Source organism: Vulpes lagopus, chromosome 4, assembly GCF_018345385.1.
Source record: "Vulpes lagopus strain Blue_001 chromosome 4, ASM1834538v1, whole genome shotgun sequence".
Lineage (NCBI taxonomy): Eukaryota > Metazoa > Chordata > Mammalia > Carnivora > Canidae > Vulpes > Vulpes lagopus.
The window spans coordinates 90,229,453-90,249,725 of record NC_054827.1 but is presented as its reverse complement, the minus strand read 5'-3'; the positions used below and the strand labels follow the sequence as shown (position 1 = coordinate 90,249,725).

Genomic DNA, 20,273 nt, shown 5'->3' with positions numbered 1-20,273 from the left:
GTTTTTCCATGGAAACCTTAGAATCACGTGCTCTTGTAATTGCAGGGTAAAAATTTACTTCCTTTATTTTTTAAAGTATTGTTGCTCCATTAGAAATGCCTGAGCTATTTGTGCCTCTGACATATTTTAAATGATGCTTGTTAAAGTTCTAAGCTGATTATTCAGTCACCACTAGTAGCTGTTTTACATTAGCAATATAAAGATTAGTCATTTAAATAGTATCAGAATCTCGGTAAAACATGTATATTTATTTGGAAGGTGATTGAACTTTTATTGTTGATTATCGATCCATGTCTCCTGGAAGTCCTTCTCATACAAGCAGATCTGAGTTGTAGGCTCTTTTAAGGTGTTAGGATCATTGTGACTGTTACCATCCTCACCATCTAGAATCCCCCACCAGGCAGCACCCAAAAGGTTTCATCATTGTACATTGTACATTTTTCTAAAAATAAGCAGAGCTCTCTCATTGCTCTGCTTGGTTCAAGGAATACCTGTTGGCTGTAAGAAAATAAACGTTCATGGGAATGAGAGTGTCCTATGAGCTGCTTTCTTTCTGTGAGTCCGGAGTCAATCATTCCTCACATAAATGAAGCAGAATTCTCATGTTCTCTCTTCAGAATAACTGGGAATCTCTATATGAAAATGAAGAAACCTTGAGTTTTTAGCTTAGGAAACAGACTTTCATTAAAAGTGAACTTGGGAGGGGCAGCCCCGGTGGCCCAGCGATTTTAGCGCCCCCTTCGGCCCGGGAAGTGATCCTGGAGACCTGGGATGGAGTCCCACGTCGGGCTCCCTGCATGGAGCCTGCTTCTCCCTCTGCCTGGGTCTCTCTCTCTCTCAGTAGCCATCAGTCTCCAAACTCTCTACCTTCAATAGCATACTCTACAAAATCTGTTACCAACATTGCAAAAGCTAAGTGAAGTTACCATGATTGCCATCTCTTCTGCTGGAAAATAATATCAGTGAGCCAAGAGATAACCAAAGGACAGGCTGCATGAGGAAGAGTGAGGAAAGCTAAGAGCTTAGAAGATCCAGAGGCCCTGCTTGTCGGAGCCTCCATAGTAGGGCATCAGATCTCTAAACCTGTTTGACTTCGCTTCAAATCGTGATGGACACAGTCATTGATAAGAATTTGTGTGTGTGTGTGTGTGTGTGTTTTGGGCAGATTTCTAGGGATGAAGTTCAAATCGATAACTTTCAAAGATTCAGTTTTTAAGGCCTGTACCTTTGAGGATGTGACTTCAGTCAACACCTACTTCAAGAACTGCACATTTGTTAACACCATTTTTGACAACACAGGTAAGTGTGCTACTTAGCCCCGTTTGGGGCCTCTTCAAATGGCCCAGTTCTTGGCAGAAATGAGATACACCTGTGATAGTGGAGGCAGAGGCTTAGGGGGACCATGGAAATTAAAGGAATGGATTTCCGGGGATCCCGGGTGGCTCAGAGGTTTAGCGCCTGCCTTTGGCCCAGGGCGCAATCCTGGAGTCCCGGGATCGATTCCCACGTCGGGCTCCCAGCATGGAGCCTGCTTCTCCCTCCTCCGGTGTCTCTGCCTCTCTCTCTCTCTCTATGTCTATCATAAATAAATAAATAAATAAATAAATAAATAAATAAATAAATCTTAAACAAAAATTTTTTTAAAAAGGAATGGGTTTCCTTAATCAGATTGGATCATAGTTAAGCTTTTATTATTTGTCTCTGTTAGATTTAATGCAAATAGGACTTGCTGAAGTTTCAAGTTAAACACAAAATCCTTGGGGCGCCTAAGTGGCTCACTCGGTTGAGTGTCTGGCTCTTGATATTGGCTCAGATCATGATCCCAGGGTCTTAAGATCAAGCCTGGTGTCAGACTCCACACTGAGCATGGAGCCTGCTTAAGATTCTCTTTCTCTCCTTCTGCTCCACCCCCACCCACCCTGCTCACATGTGTGCACACTTTCTCTCTCTCTCTAAAAAAAAAGAAAAAGAAAAAATCCTTTGAGTAATTTTTTTTAAAGATTTTATTTATCTGAGAGAGAGAGCACACAGATGGGTGGAGCGGCAGAGGGAGAGGGAGAAATGGACTCCCCGCGAAACAAGGAGCCTGATCTTGTGTCTATCTATCTATCAAAGGCAGATACTTAAGTCACTGAGCCACCCAGCGCCCCTCCTTTGAGTCATTTTTGAAGAAAAAAATTACCCTGTAGTTTATTTTTGGGTTTTTTTTTTATCATCTTGGTTTCAAAATTTGATGTTCACTTAAGTGATCATGCCTGAACTGCAGTGAACAGAGATGGATAACATATGGCTATACTTACTGAGACAGTTTTTTAGTCCAATCCATGTGATGGAGTTTGGAAAACTTTCCAGGGGAAAAGAGGATTGGGGATGGGAGGAGGGGACAACTGATTGAGCATCTACTGTCCACTGGTTCCTACTCTCTGTCTTTAGACATTCATTATCTCATTTGGTGAGATAATAGTGGAGGCTTGAAAAAATTAAGTAATTTGGCCATGTTCTTAGACCTGGTAACAGCTAACATTTGAGCTAACATCAGTTTCATCTGATTGCAGAGCCCATGCTTTCCCACCTCTACCCTCTGGTGTGTCTGCCCTGAGTCCAAAATAACAGCCCAGCACTGGCAGGAGTATAGCGCTGCCTTGTTACCAGCCCTGCCTTCCTGGTGCTCAAATAGGAAGCAGCTCTCCCCAGCTCCAAATGACAGTGGCATTAGGTGTCTTCAGGTGTTTTTAAACAGTGCTGTCACTTTCTTCTAACCCATTCCGCCTCAGAAGACCAGCTTTTTAGGTAGATCTTGATCAGCATGGACAATAACAGCTTTGATTCCCACTACCTTTTAGCAGAGCCCACCATTCATCTGCAACCCCTCCTTGGATAGATCCAAGTTCAAGTCAAAAAAAAAAAAAAAATCAGCAGCGTATGCTAATGACCTTCTAATAAGGGCAAATCTTACTCCTTTGTGAATTCTTCTGCTTTGACCTCAACTTCTGCATTCAGCTTCAAGGGCCCAACGAAGTCCTGTTGCTTCTCTTTGCCTAAGAGTCCCATAAAATAGCAATGATGAGATTGATTCATGCGCATTTTGAAACATACTGTTTTTGTAATCCTAGTTTAGAAGCTAGGAGTACTCTAATGATAATACTTATGTAACATGATAATTAGAACAAAGTAACATTATAAAGGACTAAGCAAGTAATAGAATTAGCACTGGCCAAACATAAGAAATCAGAAGATAACTGGACTCTTTATTCCTTTATTCAACAAAGGTATCCTTCATTCAGCTACTGTGTAATGTGAGGTTCTAGACTAGCTCCGGTGCTTGGGCCAGGCCCTGAAGTCCTCAAAGAGCTTACAACACCATGATTCTTTCCTGAATTCTTGACAAGCTTTCTTATACTGGTGCACAACCATAACGAGCTTGATGAATGGTCTTTGTGTCCACAGATTTTGAGCCATATAAATTCATTGATAGCGAATTTCAAAACTGCTCATTTTATCACAACAAGACGGGATGCCAGATTACCTTTGATGATGACTATAGTGCCTACTGGATTTATTTTGTCAACTTCCTGGGGACCTTGGCAGTGTTGCCAGGGAACATTGTGTCTGCTCTGCTGATGGACAGAATTGGGCGCTTAACGATGCTAGGTATGTACTTGGTTTCATGTAAAATAAAAGAGCTGCCCTTGCGATTTACGGGGAGCCTGGTTCCCACTGTACCCCCTATGCCTTCAGGGATTTGCATCGCGCAGAGATGAGGAGAAATCCCTTAAGACCTTTCATTAGGGCTAAGTTTTAATGAAAATTATGTCTAATTACATTTCGTTGAGCAGCTTCCATGAGTTAACAGACTGAAGAACTAATTATGTGTGACTAATGTATATTTTTCCACTTAAGTAGCTGAGTAATTGGCAATATGCATTTCATGCTTGCTGTGTTTAGAAGGCAGTCGGAGAGGCAAGCCTTTATACAGGTGAGCCCACCTGTACCTGAGCTTTTGGAGTCCAGGCCACAGCTTCCCCTTGGGATTCAGTTTTGCTGAGAGATGTCAAAGACCCAAGGATCATTCTCTACTAAGACGATGGGAAACATTGCAGCCTTTTGTCTCTTTCACTGGCAGGTGGCTCCATGGTGCTTTCAGGGATCAGCTGCTTCTTCCTGTGGTTAGGCAGCAGTGAATCCATGATGGTAGGCGTGCTGTGTCTGTATAACGGATTGACTATCTCGGCCTGGAACTCTCTTGATGTGGTCACTGTGGAGCTGTACCCCACAGACCGGAGGTACGTTGAAGTGGGCCTCCGGGAAGAGGCACTCTAATCTTCATGGGACCACTGAAAACTCAGAAAAATAAGCCAAGCTGTCATTTCCAAAGAAAGTGAAAAATCTAAAAAAATACCTGGCTTATGAGGTTGTAGTTTTCACTCATACCTTTTAAAAAGGAAGTGTCAGGGCAGATAGTTGCTAGCAGGAATAAGTAATAAGGCAGTGGAACTTGTGAAGGAATTTTATTGTGTTCATGACTTGGTTTGTTGGATAACAACATGAGCAACCTATTGAAGTCATGAGATGGAGGACTTAAGAGCCTCTCTTGGACCACATTTTGAGCTGCTAATCAGTCCTCCGAGGGCTCTTACCTTCCTTTGCAAGTGTCTGCACAAGCTCTGTATTAAGCAACCACAGAGAGGTACCATATCTCTTGACCTTCCTGGTCTGTTGGAGGAAAATCCAACACATTTCCAGGTACAACAACAATAGCAAAGATTGCTATTAGAAGGAAATTCTGGGGGCACCTGGGTGGCTCAGTTGGTTAAGTGTCTGCTTTTATTTATTTTTTTTAAGATTATTTATTTATTTATTCATGAGAGACACACGCACACACAGAGGCAGAGACACAGGCAGAGGGAGAAGCAGGCTCCTTGCAGGGAGCCCAATGTGGGACTCGATCCCGGGTCTCCATGATCACGCCCTGGGCCGCAGGCAGGTGCTAAACCGCTGAGCCACCCGGGGATCCCTAAGTGTCTGCTTTTAGTTCGGATTATGATCCAGGGGTCCTGGAATTAAGCTCCAAGTCTGGCTGCCTGTACAGTGGGGGATCTGCTTCTCCCCATCCTTGCCCCTACCCCCAACTAATTTTCTCTCCCTTTCTCAAACTAAATAAATGAAATCTTAAAAAAAAAGAAGAAGAAAATTCTGCATTGGTCCCAAAGTGGGAACAAAAAAACTTTCCATCTTATATCAGAGAAAGGGCTAAAAGACAGTTTTTGGGTAGAGCTGGAGTAGCTGAATAATTAAAAGAATAGAAGCCCTGTTTTTCCATTTGACATGAGCAAAGACAAATGGCCTTTGCCTTCTTTTTTTTTCACATATGCTTTGTCACCATGGAAGTTCTCTCTGCTGGAGGATGGGGCCAGTATTTTCTAAACTTTGAAACAGAGGAGGGATTTTTCTAGGACTATGCAGAGACATATGGGATAATAATTTTCAACAACATCTATTACTGAGCTTATAGGAACATTATAGGAACTATATAACCTTCTCCTGTAGCACATTGCAAACTCTTGTGTATGTCTGCTTATCACGTGTTCTACTAGACTTTCAGCAACCTCCTATTGAATGTTAAGGTTCCAAAAGGAACCATATATTCCACATACAGCATCTCCTTCATTCATTCAATAAACATTAGTTCTCTGAGTGAGTTTCTGGTGTAGATGCTACAGGTCTTAGGATAAGGGTGCTGCCAGAAAAAAAAGAAACAAAGAAACAAAAAAACAAAGAAAAGATTAAGACTCTGCAGTATCCAGTGGGCATTCTTTTATCAAGCCTCCTTCCTGCAAACAGGGCCCAGATGTAAATTAAATTATAACTTTAAAATAAACCCCTTAATGTTAAAGCAAGGCTATGGCATAGCCGGACACCTTTTTGTTATACGTGTAAGGGTTTGATACTATTTTAGATGAATCAGCTGCTCATCCCTCTACCATAAGGGATGGAAGGATGAGTATTCTTCTATGGTAAAATCTAACTTAAAAAAACAACTTGGGGGATCCCTGGGTGGCGCAGCGGTTTAGCGCCTGCCTTTGGCCCAGGGCGCGATCCTGGAGATCCGGGATCGAATCCCACGTCGGGCTCCCGGTGCATGAAGCCTGCTTCTCCCTCTGCCTGTGTCTCTGCCTCTCTCTCTCTCTCTCTCTCTCTCTCTCTCTCTCTCTGTGACTATCATAAATAAATAAAAATTAAAAAAAAAATAAAAAGGATAAAAAAAAAAAAAAAAAACTTGGGAGGTTCCTCAGGTGAGAAACCTGGACCTGCTGTGATTCTATTGTTGGAATTTTACTAAATTTGATGGTAAAAAACAGAAATTGCTACTTGTGTTTGCTACTTGTGGTTGTCTTTGAAGCAGAGAACTACGCATGTGCAGATTTTCATAGGAGATAGGGCTGTGCAAGAGCAAGTGGGGCGGGCGGTGAAGTCTGGAAGAGCTGCAGTGAAGCCTGAGCCCCAGGGAAGCAGTGAGGAAGGAGAGTGCACTGCCCTGACCTCCGACCTCCGCAGCCTCAAGAAGCTTGGCAAGAAGGCTGTTGGGGGCAGGGGGGGCGGGGGGGGAGGGAAAGTGGCGACAGTGTCGGCTTCAGACACAGCCAGCCTGCGGTAGTGCTCCTGACATGTTCAGTCATCGGAGCAGCAGAACGTGGGGGTGCCTTTCAGGACATGGCAGCTGGGGCAGCCTTGTGGATGGCCACAACCTGTATTTTTACCACAGTCACACCCTTGTGTGTGGACATTCTCCTCCTTAGACAGATGTCATTACATAGCCTGCAGGAAGGCAGTTTCTTCAGTGATGGGGAGGTAACTTGTCCTCCAGGGCAGCACTGCCAGGGCCTTGGTGAATGACCCAGCACCACCTATGGTGTTTCAGACTAAAACTTCCTCTCCCATCTCTTCCATGTTCCTCAGGACCACATAACAGGGTTTCCATGGATCTCTGGCTCAGCTCGTAGAGGAAAACCCCAATGGTTCCGAGTGCAAGCATCCTATGGCGCCTCTTTTTCCATGAAAACAGGATAGAATACATCCTGACAAGAATTCTGACTAGAGGCTGTGATACTTTGTATTAAAACTTTAGCATTGCCAACTCCTTGCCCAGTTTCTAGAATCTGTCCTTAATGATCAGAATAAGACACTCTGATTCCAGGCCCTGAGCCAAAAAAAAAGTAGCTTCTGGAGCCATTTAACAGCCAACTCCTATCAAAATCTCCATCAGGGATACCACGGTAGCTCAGTTGGAGTGGAGTGTCCAAGTCTTGATCTGGGCTCAGGTCTTGATCTCAAGGTGGTGATCTCAAGCCCCACACTGGGTTCCATGCTGGGCATGGAGTCTAGTTAAAAATAAAAATCAAAAATCCCAATCAAAATGACTCTATTTGGGGAACATGATATAAGGTATAGTATAAGGGATGCCTGGGTGGCTCAGCTGTTTGAATGTCTGCCTTAGATTCAGGTCGTCCTGGGATCGAGTCCCGCATCGGTCTCCCCATAGGACACCTGCTTCTCCCTCTGCCTGTGTCTCTGCCTTTCTCTCTCTCTCTCTGTGTCTCTCATGAATAAATAAATAAAATATTTTTTAAAAGGGGGGTATAGTCTAAGTGCTACAACAGCTACAACACCTGAATTCCACGTTTGTCAAGCACGTTATAGATTTTACTTTTTTTTTTTTTTTTTAGATTTTACTTTTAATGTTCCTCCTTTGACTTTTACTAAGGGTTACATTTGCCTGTAGTGTGAAAACACCAGTAAGGACAGGATACCACCCATTACAGTGCACCCTTCCTTCTGTGCAGAGTCTGCTCTCCAACATGCAGGGAGCTCTAGCACCCCTTTCTGAGAAGCTGCTCTGTCTCTTCATTTCATGTGATAAAAATTGGTAATTATTCACATTTCATTCTCTATTATGTGAGGAGGAGGACTGTCTCTGCTAAATCTGCATGGTCCAGTTATTTGCTTTGTTCCTTCTCATTCTGATTTGCCCTCCTTTATTCCTACCTTATTAGTTTTGGGGTTTTTATAAGCTACCCTAAATCATTTCATAGAGAGGGAGGAAAATTCCAAACTAAAATTATACATATTTGTGGAATAGCACTTTTCTGTGCCTAAAAAAAAAAATGAAACAAAATGACAACCACAAGCTCTCTTTGTAATGGAAAGCCCTATTTTTCCCCCTCTGCACTCAATATTTTACTTCTGGCTACCAGATATGGGGAGTTTTCTTAATCTTCTATGATTCACAGCAAACACCAACTGGATGTCCTACAATCTAACTTAATTCTGACACCATCTACCTGGAGATAGTATCAGATCCCACAGGTTAAGGGCTCAGTTCCCACAAGTTCTCATGACCCCTTCCTTGGGTTTGATCATTTGACTGGCTCACAGAACTCAAGGGAACATTGACTTACATTTACCGATTTTTTTTATAAAAAGATGCAACTGAGGAAGAGCCAGATGGAAGAGATGTATCGGGTGAGGTATGAGGGAAGGGTGAGGAGCTTCCATGCTTCTCCGGCTATGTTACCTTACCAACACTTCCAGCGTTGGCCACCCTGGAAGCTCAACATCTTGTCATTCAAGACTTTTTATAGCCCACCCAGCCCACCCCTCCCACTGCTTCCCAGGTCCAACCTTCTAATTACTTGCTCCTGAAAGATCTACCTTCTTCTGAGGCTTTCTAGGAGCCCCACTCTAAGTTACCTCATTCACATAAATTCAGGCAGGATGAGACGGGTGCATGATAAATAACTGAAGTCATGCCTATCACGTTTTAGGAGCTAGGAACCTGGATAGAGACCACATATATTTCTTAGATCACACCTCTCCATGGTCTAAGTGTCACTGTAATTCTTTTATCCTCAAAATCTCAGCACCAAAGGTAAGCCTAACATAATTGCCTGATGACATTTCAGCTTTTCTCCCAGGTTAGAAAGATCATGGGCAGGAATGTCCCGTGATAATTTGAGAGACATAGAAGGCAGTAGAAGGACCCTCACAAACACATTTTTGCAGAGTCCTTATAAGATGCAGTTTGTTTATGGAGATGTAAGGGAATCCATTTTTTGGAATAGAAGCTTAGGGAAACATTTTTAATATGTTCTTTAATACTCTCTCACACCAAGTGTATGGTATCTTTTCCAACACTGATCAATTCTCCAATTCTCACACCACGTGGAGTTGGTATCAAATCCTACAAGTTAAAGGGCTCAGCCCCACAAAACCACCCCTATTTCATATGTGAGCTGCAAAGAGGGTGCCCAGCCACCTATCCAGGTTCCTAGAACTCACACTTCTGCCCAGCCAACTACAAATTTGTGAATTTCCACAACTCCGAGCAGGTTTGATAAGTGACTAGATAAAGAAGTATATAGGTTAAGGTGCAGAGGATTCCCAAGTGCATGAGCCTCTGTTTCCATGGAGTCAGTTAGGGCATACCACCCCCCTCCTAATGTGTGAATGTATTCATTAGTCTGGAAGCTCTCCAGATTTATGGAAGTTTCATTATATTGGCTTGATTGATGAAGCCTTCGTTAATGATAACTGAATTTTATCTCCAGCATCTCTCCTCTCCCTAGAAGTTGAGAGAGGGGTGGGGAGGTGAAAATTTCAACTCTCTATTCACGTGGCTGGCTATTACTAGAGACCAGCCCCCATCCAGAAGCTATCTAGTAGCTCTTCAAATTAAAACAGATGATATGTAGTTTTCTGTTATTTTGCAAAAAAGCTAAGCTTTTAGAGCATCTGGGTGGCTCAGTGGGTTGAGGATCTGCCTTCGGCTCAGGTCATGATCTCAGGACCTACGATCCTAAACTCCTAAGTCCTGGGTATTAGGATGGTAAGAGGTAGTAGGTCAGAGCAGACACAAAGGTAACTTTGATCTTCATGGAAATCCATTGGAGTGTTTGGGCAGAGTAGCGACATAGTCTCATGTATATTTAAAAGGAGAATTGGCTTCTGTGTTTAAAATATACTATAGATGATCTGAAGTGGAATCAGGGAAACCCATTAGGAGTGCACTGAAACAATCGTGGCCGGTGGACATGGTAAGAATGGTTAGATTCCACAAATATGTCGAAGACCAACAGGCATTGCTAAAATATCAGATGTGAGTATGAGGAGTAGGCGCATGGGAAGATACTCAGGATGACTTCAGGGTTTTTGACCAGAGCCTGTGAAAGCCTGAGATTGCTGTTGCTGTAGGGACGATTAAGGAAGGAGAAAGTTGAGAAAGAATCAGGAGCTCAATTTTGTTCCTGTTAAGTCTGAGATGCTATGATATATCCAGATGGAGATGTCAATTAGGCAGTTGCACATATGAGACCAGAGTTCAGGGAAGGGGCCTAGGTAGGAGGTAAAAATTTGAGCCCTTTAAGTGTCTAGATGAAATTTAAAGTCATGATGTGAGATGACACCATCAAAGGACGAGGTCTAGGTAGAGAAGAGGAGAGTTGTGAGGACTCAATCTAGAGACACGAGAGAATCCAGAGGTCCAGCTGATGGGAGAAATCAGGAAGGGAGACTGAACAGGAGCTCGGCGTGAGCTGTTGACACTTCTGTGTCCTCATGGCTCAGTGGACACTTTTACCCCTGCTTCGTGGAGCTCAGAGCAAGGAGCTCCCACCTTATAAATGATGAAACACAAGCTGTCCCTGAGCCAGCAGACCTATCTCCTAGGTAATTCGTCCAGCAATGTGCTCCGGCCTTTCTCTAGCCACTGGCCGCCTCCTTTCTTCCACCTTTACACACACACAGTTTTCGACGACCTCAGAAAGCATTTGAAAGTAAACCCCTGATTGTTCCCACCTGCTATTTATTCCCTGCTCATCCCGGGCAGCTGCTGCTGTCACCAGCACTGTGGGATGGCCCTTTACCTCCAGGAGCTAAACCCAAGCATATGCCCAGTTAACTAACCTAAGCCCCTCCCCCTGAGGACTGTTCCTGTTTACACAGAGGAGTTCCCCCATTCATTCCCCATGCTCGATCCTGAAAGTCTTTATTCTTGGATCTCTTACTGACCAGTTGTGTGGCCTCAGTGAGACCACTCAGCATAACTATGCCTCATTTGTTTGAGATACAAAATGAGGACATGCTCCATCTGTGGTTATGAATATAAAGACCTCACTTCATTTTTTTTTTTGAAGGTTTTGAGATGAAGTATTCTTTCATGCAACTATCTTTTCTAACCAATCTACATTCTGTGTCCCTTCACTCTACCTTATTTTTCTTTAGAGACCTTGTCACCGTATTATATGTGTCTATGTTTTATGTGACCCGAGTCATTTTGGCCATTCAGGCAATGTCAGACCTTTTGTGTCTCTGGCAGCTAGGAGTGAAGTGTGAGGCGCTGGGAAGTACATGTATCCTTCCCCCACCGCCTCTCTCCTAGGTGGTGTATTACAATGGCAGCAGATCCGACCAAATGTGCAGATGGGCACAGAAACAGTCAGACAGCCTGCTCTTGACTCCAGGGAAGTCCATCTCTCTCCCCTTGCATACTAACAGGACCTTATTGGAAAGAGCTATGGGAACATCATGATACAATGAGAGGAGGACCATCAGATTTGGGCTACTCACCTTGAGGTGTTGGGGTGCAGGACCAGTGGACTCTAGAATCTAGAGTTTCAGCCAAGGATACCATTCCACCAGTTTAAAGTTGGCTTGGAGGGTGCTTGTTCATCCATGGAGCTAAGGGCAGAACATTCCTTCCAATCAGCTGCACATCAACCGCTCATATCATCAATGAAAAACTACCTCTTTGTTCATTAACAAACTTTTCTCATGCAGATTTCTAAAATGATGTGTAAAGCCCTAAATAACTATCTCTGGCCTGTTGGTTCCTGATTAACATGTTTTACAGTCTAGAGTATAGAACAACTTCTTTTTGTATCGAAGTAGTTCTTTTTTTTTTTTTTTAAAGATTTTATTTATTTATTCATGATAGACATAGAGAGAGAGAGAGAGGCAGAGACACAGGCAGAGGGAGAAGCAGGCTCCATGCAGGGAGCCTGACATGGGACTCGATCCTGGGATTCCAGGATCGCGCCCTGGACCAAAGGCAGACACCAAACCGCTGAGCCACCCAGGGATCCCCAGTAGTTCTACTTTTTTGAAAAAAGATTTTATTTATTCAAGAGACAGTGAGCAAGAGAGAGAGCACATGAGCGGGGGCAGAGGCAGAGGGAGAAGCAGGCTCCCCGCTGAGCAGGGAGCCTGATGCGGGGTTCAATCCCAGGACCGCAATCATGACCTGAGCCAGAGGCAGGCACTTAACCAACTGAGCCACCCAGGCGCCCGTATACCAAAGTACTTTTAAAGTAATTACCACTTGGACCATATGATGATAGCATGTTAAGGTGTGTGTTTGTTTAGCATCTGTCACCCACCATGTGAGCTCCTTCAGGGCAGAACTTTGTTTTCCTTATTTATTATGTAGCTCTAGGTGAATGGGAGGAGGGTAAGATTTAATTTTTTAAATTGAGCTAGTTCTGGGCTATAGTTTTCCTTCTCATGTGGGATATAGCACCACACCCTCCCTCTGCCATCTAGGTAAGCTGGTTAGGCCTGTTGTGAGTGGGGGGGCATTCCTCTCCCCTCCTCTCTGGCTCCCTCTGAACCCCTTTCCACTTGAGCCATCCAGAGCCTGTGACCTCCCAGTGCATCAGCTGCCAGCAACCCTTGGCCACAGAGCACTGCCTACTGAAAACCCTCCTCCTCCTTCCTTGCCTCTCTCCATCAGTAGTTAGGAGGAGACCTGGCACTGCCAGAAAAAAAGCAGGTTACTTAGGTCAGTCCTTTAGCCTTTCTGGACCTTGGTTTTCTCATTTGAAAAATGGTGGTGAGGGACGCCTGGGTGGCTCAGCAGTCAAGCATCTGCCTTCGGTTCAGGTCGGGATCCCGGGGTCCTGGGATCAAGTCCTGCATCGGGCTCCCTGCAGGAAGCCTACTTCTCCCTCTGCCTATGTCTCTGCCTCTCTCTGTCTCATGAATAAATAAATAAAATCTTTTTTAAAAAACAGAGGTGAGTCAGGCTCTGTGCCGAGGATTTAGGTCACCTCAGTGACAATATCTAATTGTCACTCCAAGCCTACAAGAGTAAGGGGTCTTACTCTGTTTTCTAGAGAGGAAAACGAAGCACAGAGAGGGAAAGTAACTTGCCCTGGGTCACTGAGACTCAAACCGGCTCTGTGACTCTGCGGTGCTGCTCCCAGCACAGACACACCTGCCCCTCTTCTAGCAGGTCTGGGGTGGAGCTCTGGGAATTGGCTCCTAGGAAGCTCAGCTGGTAATTGGGATATACAGTTGTGCTCAGGAATCCTGGCCTTACATGAACTCCAAGTTGCCTCCCAGTGCTTGCTTTTGTAGCATTATCTACTCTGACCCAGGCACTCAACCTACTTCCTACCTAGCTTCATCAGATACAGGGTAAGCCACAAAGACTTCCGTAGTCATTGCCTGACCGTGACTATTTGCATAGTGACAGCACAAGCAATAGGAAGACCCTGGATGCGGATGGGGATGGGAGGGGGATGGAGGGCTGCTTTGGGCCCAGGGATCCTCTTGGCTCACAAACCATAGGTTGTTCTTCTCCACTTGTATGTAAGGCAAGCCCTGCTTGCAGTGGTATAGGATGCCATCTTCCCGAGTTAAGGAGGACACATACTACTTACTTGGACAAAGCAAACTTTCTCTTTCCTTGAAGATCAGAAAGCAATTGGATTCAGTTTTTTCCAGCTTACGAATATGAAATTGTACCTCTGAGAAAGCAAGATGATAGACTGACATCAGTAAACACACATGACCTGACTGATGCCCCTGAGGATGCCCTTGATAGAAATCTACCTCCAACGTATTTTGAAGATGTCAGGAAATTCCTTAGTTCCTTCTGCAAGTGTCCGTGTGTCCATGCGCCCGTCCTGAGGGTGGTCATGAATGAACGGAAAGACTCCACAGTCTTGCCCTAACAATTAGGCTGAATCCAGGCAGAAGAGCCTGGTGTTTCCTGATGAACAATCCAAATGAAGGAGATCTTATGTAGGACAGTGTTCACTGCAATACCTCATGTCTCCCCTGTTTGGAGAGCCCCTAATTATCCAAGGGTATGGTCACAGAAATAATGGCCATATGCCTCATCATTTTGTCTTAAAACATGAACATGGGATGGTCTTATTAATGATTGGGGGGAAGCAGAAGCAAAATTGTATGAATCCTGTGGTTTGTAATAATAGGGATGTGACTAGAAGCCCGCTAAAAGGAATTCAGAAATGAAAACCATTTTTTGGAGGGGTGGAGTGGATGTTTGCTTTTGTAAGTTGCTTTGGCATGTGATAGTAAATTCAAATCAATTAAAAAATGCAGTTATCTCTGGAAGAATCCAGGGTTCTCAGCCCTGGATACACCTTAGATTCACACAAGGCTTCAAAAAAAAAAAAAAAAAAAACAATGCCTGGGCTCCAGCAGAGCAATAAAGTCAGAATTTTTGTGAGTGTGGCCCTGGGCATCAGTATTGCCACCCCACTTCCTAGGAGCCCACAGTGTTATAGAAGTTCCCCTGGTGATAGTGGGCACCAGGCTTGAGCAGCCCTGAGTGAGGCTATGGTCATGCATGTCCATGTACCCTAGTTCAGCCAGATTGCTCTTCGGACCCCACACTGAAACAGCTGCATGAGCAAGTGGGACACTTGTTTGAGGACTGGGGTTAAGCGGTCATTTGGCACTCAAGAGGCCTTTGTGGGAGTGTCTAAGACACACTGGGTAGGGTACCATGGAGATAACTTAGATATGAGGATGTTTTGAGAGTCAGAGAGCACCTTTGTCCACATCCCATCCTTCACCTGGAGAGCTGAACTGCTTCCAGATGAACTCTATTCTCATCCACCCCCTCTGACAAGCCTTTCTTCAGGTCACCCATGCCCAACCTGAGATCCCCTCCACCCCCTTCTCTCCTGTAGGACCCTGTGGCTATATATATTAAATTCTTAGCAAGCTGTGCTCTCATGGTCTTTTTGCATCTGTCTTAATGCAAAAGGGGACTTTATCTTACTCATTTTGGGCTCCCTGGTGCTTAGGGTAGAGCTTGGCACGTCATGCTTAATGAATGATTATTAAATGAATACATGCATAGAAGAATGCATAGATTAGAACTATATTAAGAACCATTTTGCTTCTTGGATTAATATTCAGTGGGTTTCTAGTGCTCTCAGAAGAGCACTGTAGCCCAGTAGCTCAGATGGATTCAGTGGTGAAATAGCTTTTTTTACATAAGTCTGGGAAACTTGCCATCATTTGTAATGCTGTTTCCATGAGAAAAAAATGAAATTCATTTTGTGCTTTAAAGAGCCAGCTTCTGGATGAATCCCTAGATCATGATGCACAGTAGCCCCCCCTTATCTGAGGTTTCCCTTTATACAGTTTTGGTGATTCATGTCACCTCAGGTCTGGAGGCAGTTGAGCCTCCTGACACAGCACCAGAAGGTCAGTAGTAGCTTGACAGCATGTCACAGCACCTGCGTCACTCACCTCATGTCATCTCCTCGTATGGGCACCTCCTCATCTCACGTCATCATGGGAAGAATGAGTGAGTACAGAGTTGCCTGGCTGGCTCAGTCAGTGGAGCATGGAACTCTTAATCTCAGGGTCACGAGTTCAGGCCCCACAATGGGTGTAGAGATGACTTAAAATCTTAAAAAAAAAATAAAATTTAAAAAGGCAAATGAAAAAATAAATATATAAATAAAATTTAAAAAAAAAAAAAAAAAAAAAGGTGGGCAGCCCCCGTGTCACAGCGGTTTAGTGCCACCTGCAGCCTGGGATCGAGTCCCACGTCGGGCTCCCTGCATGGAGCCTGCTTCTCCCTCTGCCTGTGCCTCTGCTTCTCTCTTTCTCTCTCTCTCTCTCTCTCTCTCTCTCTCTCTGTCTCTATGAATAAATAAATAAAAAATCTTTAAAAAAAATTTTTAAATAAAAAGGAAAAAAAAGGCAAGTGAGCAAAGTGAGCACAGTATAGTAAGATATTTTGAGAGAGAGAGACCACAATCACCTAACTTTTATTATGGTGTATTGTTGTGATTGTTCTACTTTATTGTTCTAGTTATTGTTAATCTGTGCCTAATTCATAAATTAAGCTTTATCACAAATAAGTATGTATAGGAAAAAACAGAACAGGGTTTGGTATTATCTCTAGTTTCAGGCATCCACTAGGGGTCTTGGAACATCTCCCCTGTAGATGAGAGGGAGCTATGCTATCACTAATTTAAGGACTGTCTGTGCTTTGAAAAATGCACTTCGTTGAGTCCTTTTCTAACTTCTAGCAGCGATTTGACTGCTAGATAAGTTGTCCAGAAAAAGCTTTTTCCAGAAGTTTACATTAAGCAAAGAGAATGCTTACATTTTACCCCTTAACAGGTAAATTCCATGAACTGAATCTGGATCTACCCCATGTCAGGCCCTTTCAAAATGAGCATTTAGTTCATTTCCCTGATTTCGGCAGTCAGTGGGACGGATTCTTGAGTCAGCGTTCAAAGCAACAGCCAACAGTGGCAAGACGCCTACCATGTGCCGGGCCCTGCCCAAGTGCTACTATTATTCTGCATCCCTTACTTCTTCCCAGGAACCCCCTAAAACCCATGGCTGACCCTGCCCTGAAGGCTGACCCTCACTAAATAAGGTAGAGGCTGACGGTGAGGGCGACACTTTGCTCTCTCTATCTGGAATGATGCCGGCAGTGTCCTTTTCCCAGCCTCTAATCAAAGCTAGTAATGACATCCATGAGCTGGAACCCACTCCATTGGGAAGGCCCTGGGGAAGCTGCAGTCCAGCTGCAGTGAGGGGTGCTCTGGTGGCCACCCCCTCTCCCCCCAGGCGGCTGAGCCTGAGCACCACAGTAAGCCGGCTCTCCCAAGAGCAGCAGCAGGCTCAGACCAGGATACCCGGATTAACGGTGCAGGGCCACAGCCACCGTGAGGACCTGCTGTGATCCCAGGGTGCTGTTTGGGGAAAGAATCTCCATTTAAAAGATTTAAGTAGCAAGAATTGCAAACAAGGGATTCTGGCTGGAGAGGTAGGGGCGCAAGGAATGGAGTTTATAGGAAGATAATAGATCGTTTCATTCTTTCTCCGTGGTCCTTGCTGGTTAGGAGAAGGAACATCTTTGGTCTGAAAAAAAAATTCTGTAGTGGGGATCCCTGGGTGGCTCAGGGCGGGATGCTGGAGTCCCGGGATCGAGTCCCGGGATCAAGTCCCGCATTGGGCTCCCGGCATGGAGCCTGCTTCTCCCTCCTCCTGTGTCTCTGCCTCTCTCTCTCTCTCTCTCTCTCTCTCTCTCTCTCTCTCTCATAAATAAATAAATAAATATTAAAAAAAATTATGTAGCTTGTCCTGTGTTGAGGAGTCAGCTGGTCAAACTCTCTGAGCTCCCTACCCTCCAAAGACTTATGAGCATGAGGTGACGCGTACGTTGTGTGTCTGTAGAAGTCCATGGCTTTCCTTGAAGGAAGAGCAAGGAAATAAACGAACTGAAAGCTTATTTCCTTTATAAACAGATAACCAGCAAGGGCGAGATACCTTGATAATGGTTTTTGTAGCCCAGCTGTGTGTCCAGTGCATGGGAAATCATACCCTCTGTCTCGCAAGTATTAGAAGAAATAATTTACTTATCTAAGGAAAGAACAGTTTCATCTTCTCGAATGCCAGTGCTAATTTAAGGAGGCTGTATGCTTTATATCCATACGAGACTTTCATGTGAAGAACTGCCCCTGCTCTGTCAATGAAAATGGAGAGTCATACGATAGGAAAGATTTGATCATTTGTGGTTTTTTAGAAGCTTCCGACACCAGATGCTCCCAGTGCCTGTCTCTTCAGTGCTGTCCAGGAACCTTCGGTAGCTGTCCGTACCATAAGGAGAGAGTCACCTGTATTCTATACCTTGTTCAGAGTTACAGCTTGGGAAAATACAGTTATTTCAACCCAGCTGTAAACTCTCCTGGGGTCATTCTGCAGGTTCAGGGTGGAGAGACTTCTTCCTACAGGAAGAATGTTTTTCTCTTATCAGCAACATACTCACTAGCCAGTTTTCCCAGAACGATAGAGTTTATCTTACTACCATAAGATGTATTTGGTCATTTATGACCCTTGCTTCTAGAAACTAAAATGCAGTTTTAAAAAAGTGAAGGGCGTCAATCTGAGAGGCTACTACTCTAGAATTTCAGCTCTCTGACTTTCTGGAAAAGGGAAAATTAGAGACAGTAAAAAAGTGGTGGCATGAGGTTACTAGGGAAAGAGGAGGAATAAATAGGAGGAGCCCAGGGGATTTTAGGGCACTGAAACTTTACTCCATATGATCCTCTGATGGACACATGTCATTATCCATTGGTCAAAGCCCATGAAATACAAAACACACAATGAATGTGACATAAGCTATGGACGTAAGTTAATAGCAACGTACTAACATTGGTTCATCAGTTGTAAAGGTATGTACCATACTAAGATGTGAATAACAGGGGTGTGGAGTGAAGGGAGTACATGGGAACCCTCTTTGCTTTTCACTCATTTTTTTTTTTGAAAGCCTCAAACTGCTTGAGAAAATGTTAGTGAAAGAAAAAAGGAGTTCAGCCTCATGGCATCTCCACGGAGGTGGGGGAGGCAGTACATGATGTCATTGTACTTAAGTCCTCTGTGGTACCTGACATGTGGCCTCCAGCAATTTCATTTAAAAATAGTTATCAGGGGCGCCTGGGTGGCTCAGGGCATGATCCTGGAGTCCCGGGATTGAGTCCCGCGTCGGGCTCCCCACAGGGAGCTGCTGCTCCCTCTGCCTGTGTCTCTGCCTCTCTCTGTGTCTCTCAGGAATAAATAAATAAAATCTTAAAAAAAAAAAAGGAAATAATTATCAGTTATCAGCCTATTAAATCTTATCTTTCTGTGGTTGTTGCTATCAGCAGTCTCTTTATTTAAAAACAAACCAAAAAGAAGAAGCGTACAAAATTAGCTTGCTATCTTCTCAAGAAGTTCCTGTTTTTCTGTCAGAGATCCTGCTACACCCCTTCCACAGTCCACACAGTTGGTGATGTCACCACACTGCTCAGCCCTGCTTACTCAACTTCCCCAGTGTCCTGGTCAAAAAGAAAGTTGGTGTTTTGCTCCCTCCTCTGTTTTGACCCAAGAACTCACTGGCCCTGGACAAATTCACAGGCTTAGCTCCTACAGAAGCTGTCGTTCTCTCTGTGATGTGGGAAGGAGGGGCTGGTTAGATAATAACCACAATAAATGTCTCCGCTTTGTAGAAAATGTCACTAGGAACAGCTCCGATAGTGATGAGTAGTTCTTGTGACTGGCCGAAGGCAGGCCCACACTTACACATTTACAGATCAAAGAGATGTGTACTTGATGCTGCATTTTACAGCAAATAAAATACACTTCCCTCTGGAGGGAGGGGAAGTGCATCCAACAATTATCTTGCATTCAATTTGCCTTTAATACACAGGTGGGTCCAGTGACAGGAAACCGAACTGGCATAAAGGCAGAGAAGAGTCATATTGTGTCATGATGTCAGTGGTGTCAGGATGCTCTCATACAAAATCATTTCCTACCTAGAAGTGCACAGTCAAACCACATTCAAATGCCAGCAGAGTGAACAGGATCTTCTCTAGGGCTGTGATCTGCTCCTCTCCTGGGCATGATTCTCCACGTAGAACTCTGAGGAGGATGGAAGAAGGGCCAGGAGCTCATTCCTGGGCCCTCAGCCTGGCATTCAGTGTTTGCCTGGGGCCAAAACATGGGTGAAGAGAGCGTGGGGATCCACCTCTGTGGCACCAGAAAGATGAGGAATGCAAGCCAGTCATCCCTAATTTTCCCTGAAAATCCCATGGCTTTAGTTATTTAAAACCTCACACACTAAGCTATGAGGAAAGAGGGAGGGAAACAAAGTCTAAAGAAATACATGGTCCAATATTTTAATTTAACTCTGGAAGAGTGAAGAGACTTGTCTTCCCGAAATTTCCTCTTTCTTTCTGTTCATGATGAACTGGGACTGCTGGGAAGGGTAAGAATCAGTCGAGGTGATGAGAAATGCACGCGGGCTGAAGGACCGGTGCCCACAGCAGGGTCCCGGCCCCAGATGTGCTAACGAGCACGTCATTACTCGCCTTAATGATACACACCCAGGGCATTTTTGGCTCAGGTTGCATCTGGGCAGTCACTTGGTCAACCTCCTCTTGTGTCTTCCCCTTGCA

At 44.4% G+C, this 20,273-nt stretch overlaps 1 protein-coding gene across 1 annotated transcript in view; it reads left to right on the top strand.

Annotated features, from left to right (window-relative positions):
• Nucleotides 1-20,273, top strand: part of SV2C (synaptic vesicle glycoprotein 2C) — a 219,335-nt gene that overhangs the window by 193,016 nt on the left and 6,046 nt on the right. The window contains exons 10-12 of the mRNA XM_041753202.1: nt 1,166-1,299; nt 3,448-3,651; nt 4,124-4,283. Of these exons, the coding sequence (XP_041609136.1) occupies nt 1,166-1,299; nt 3,448-3,651; nt 4,124-4,283 (498 nt within the window). The remainder of the gene's footprint in view (nt 1-1,165; nt 1,300-3,447; nt 3,652-4,123; nt 4,284-20,273) is intronic.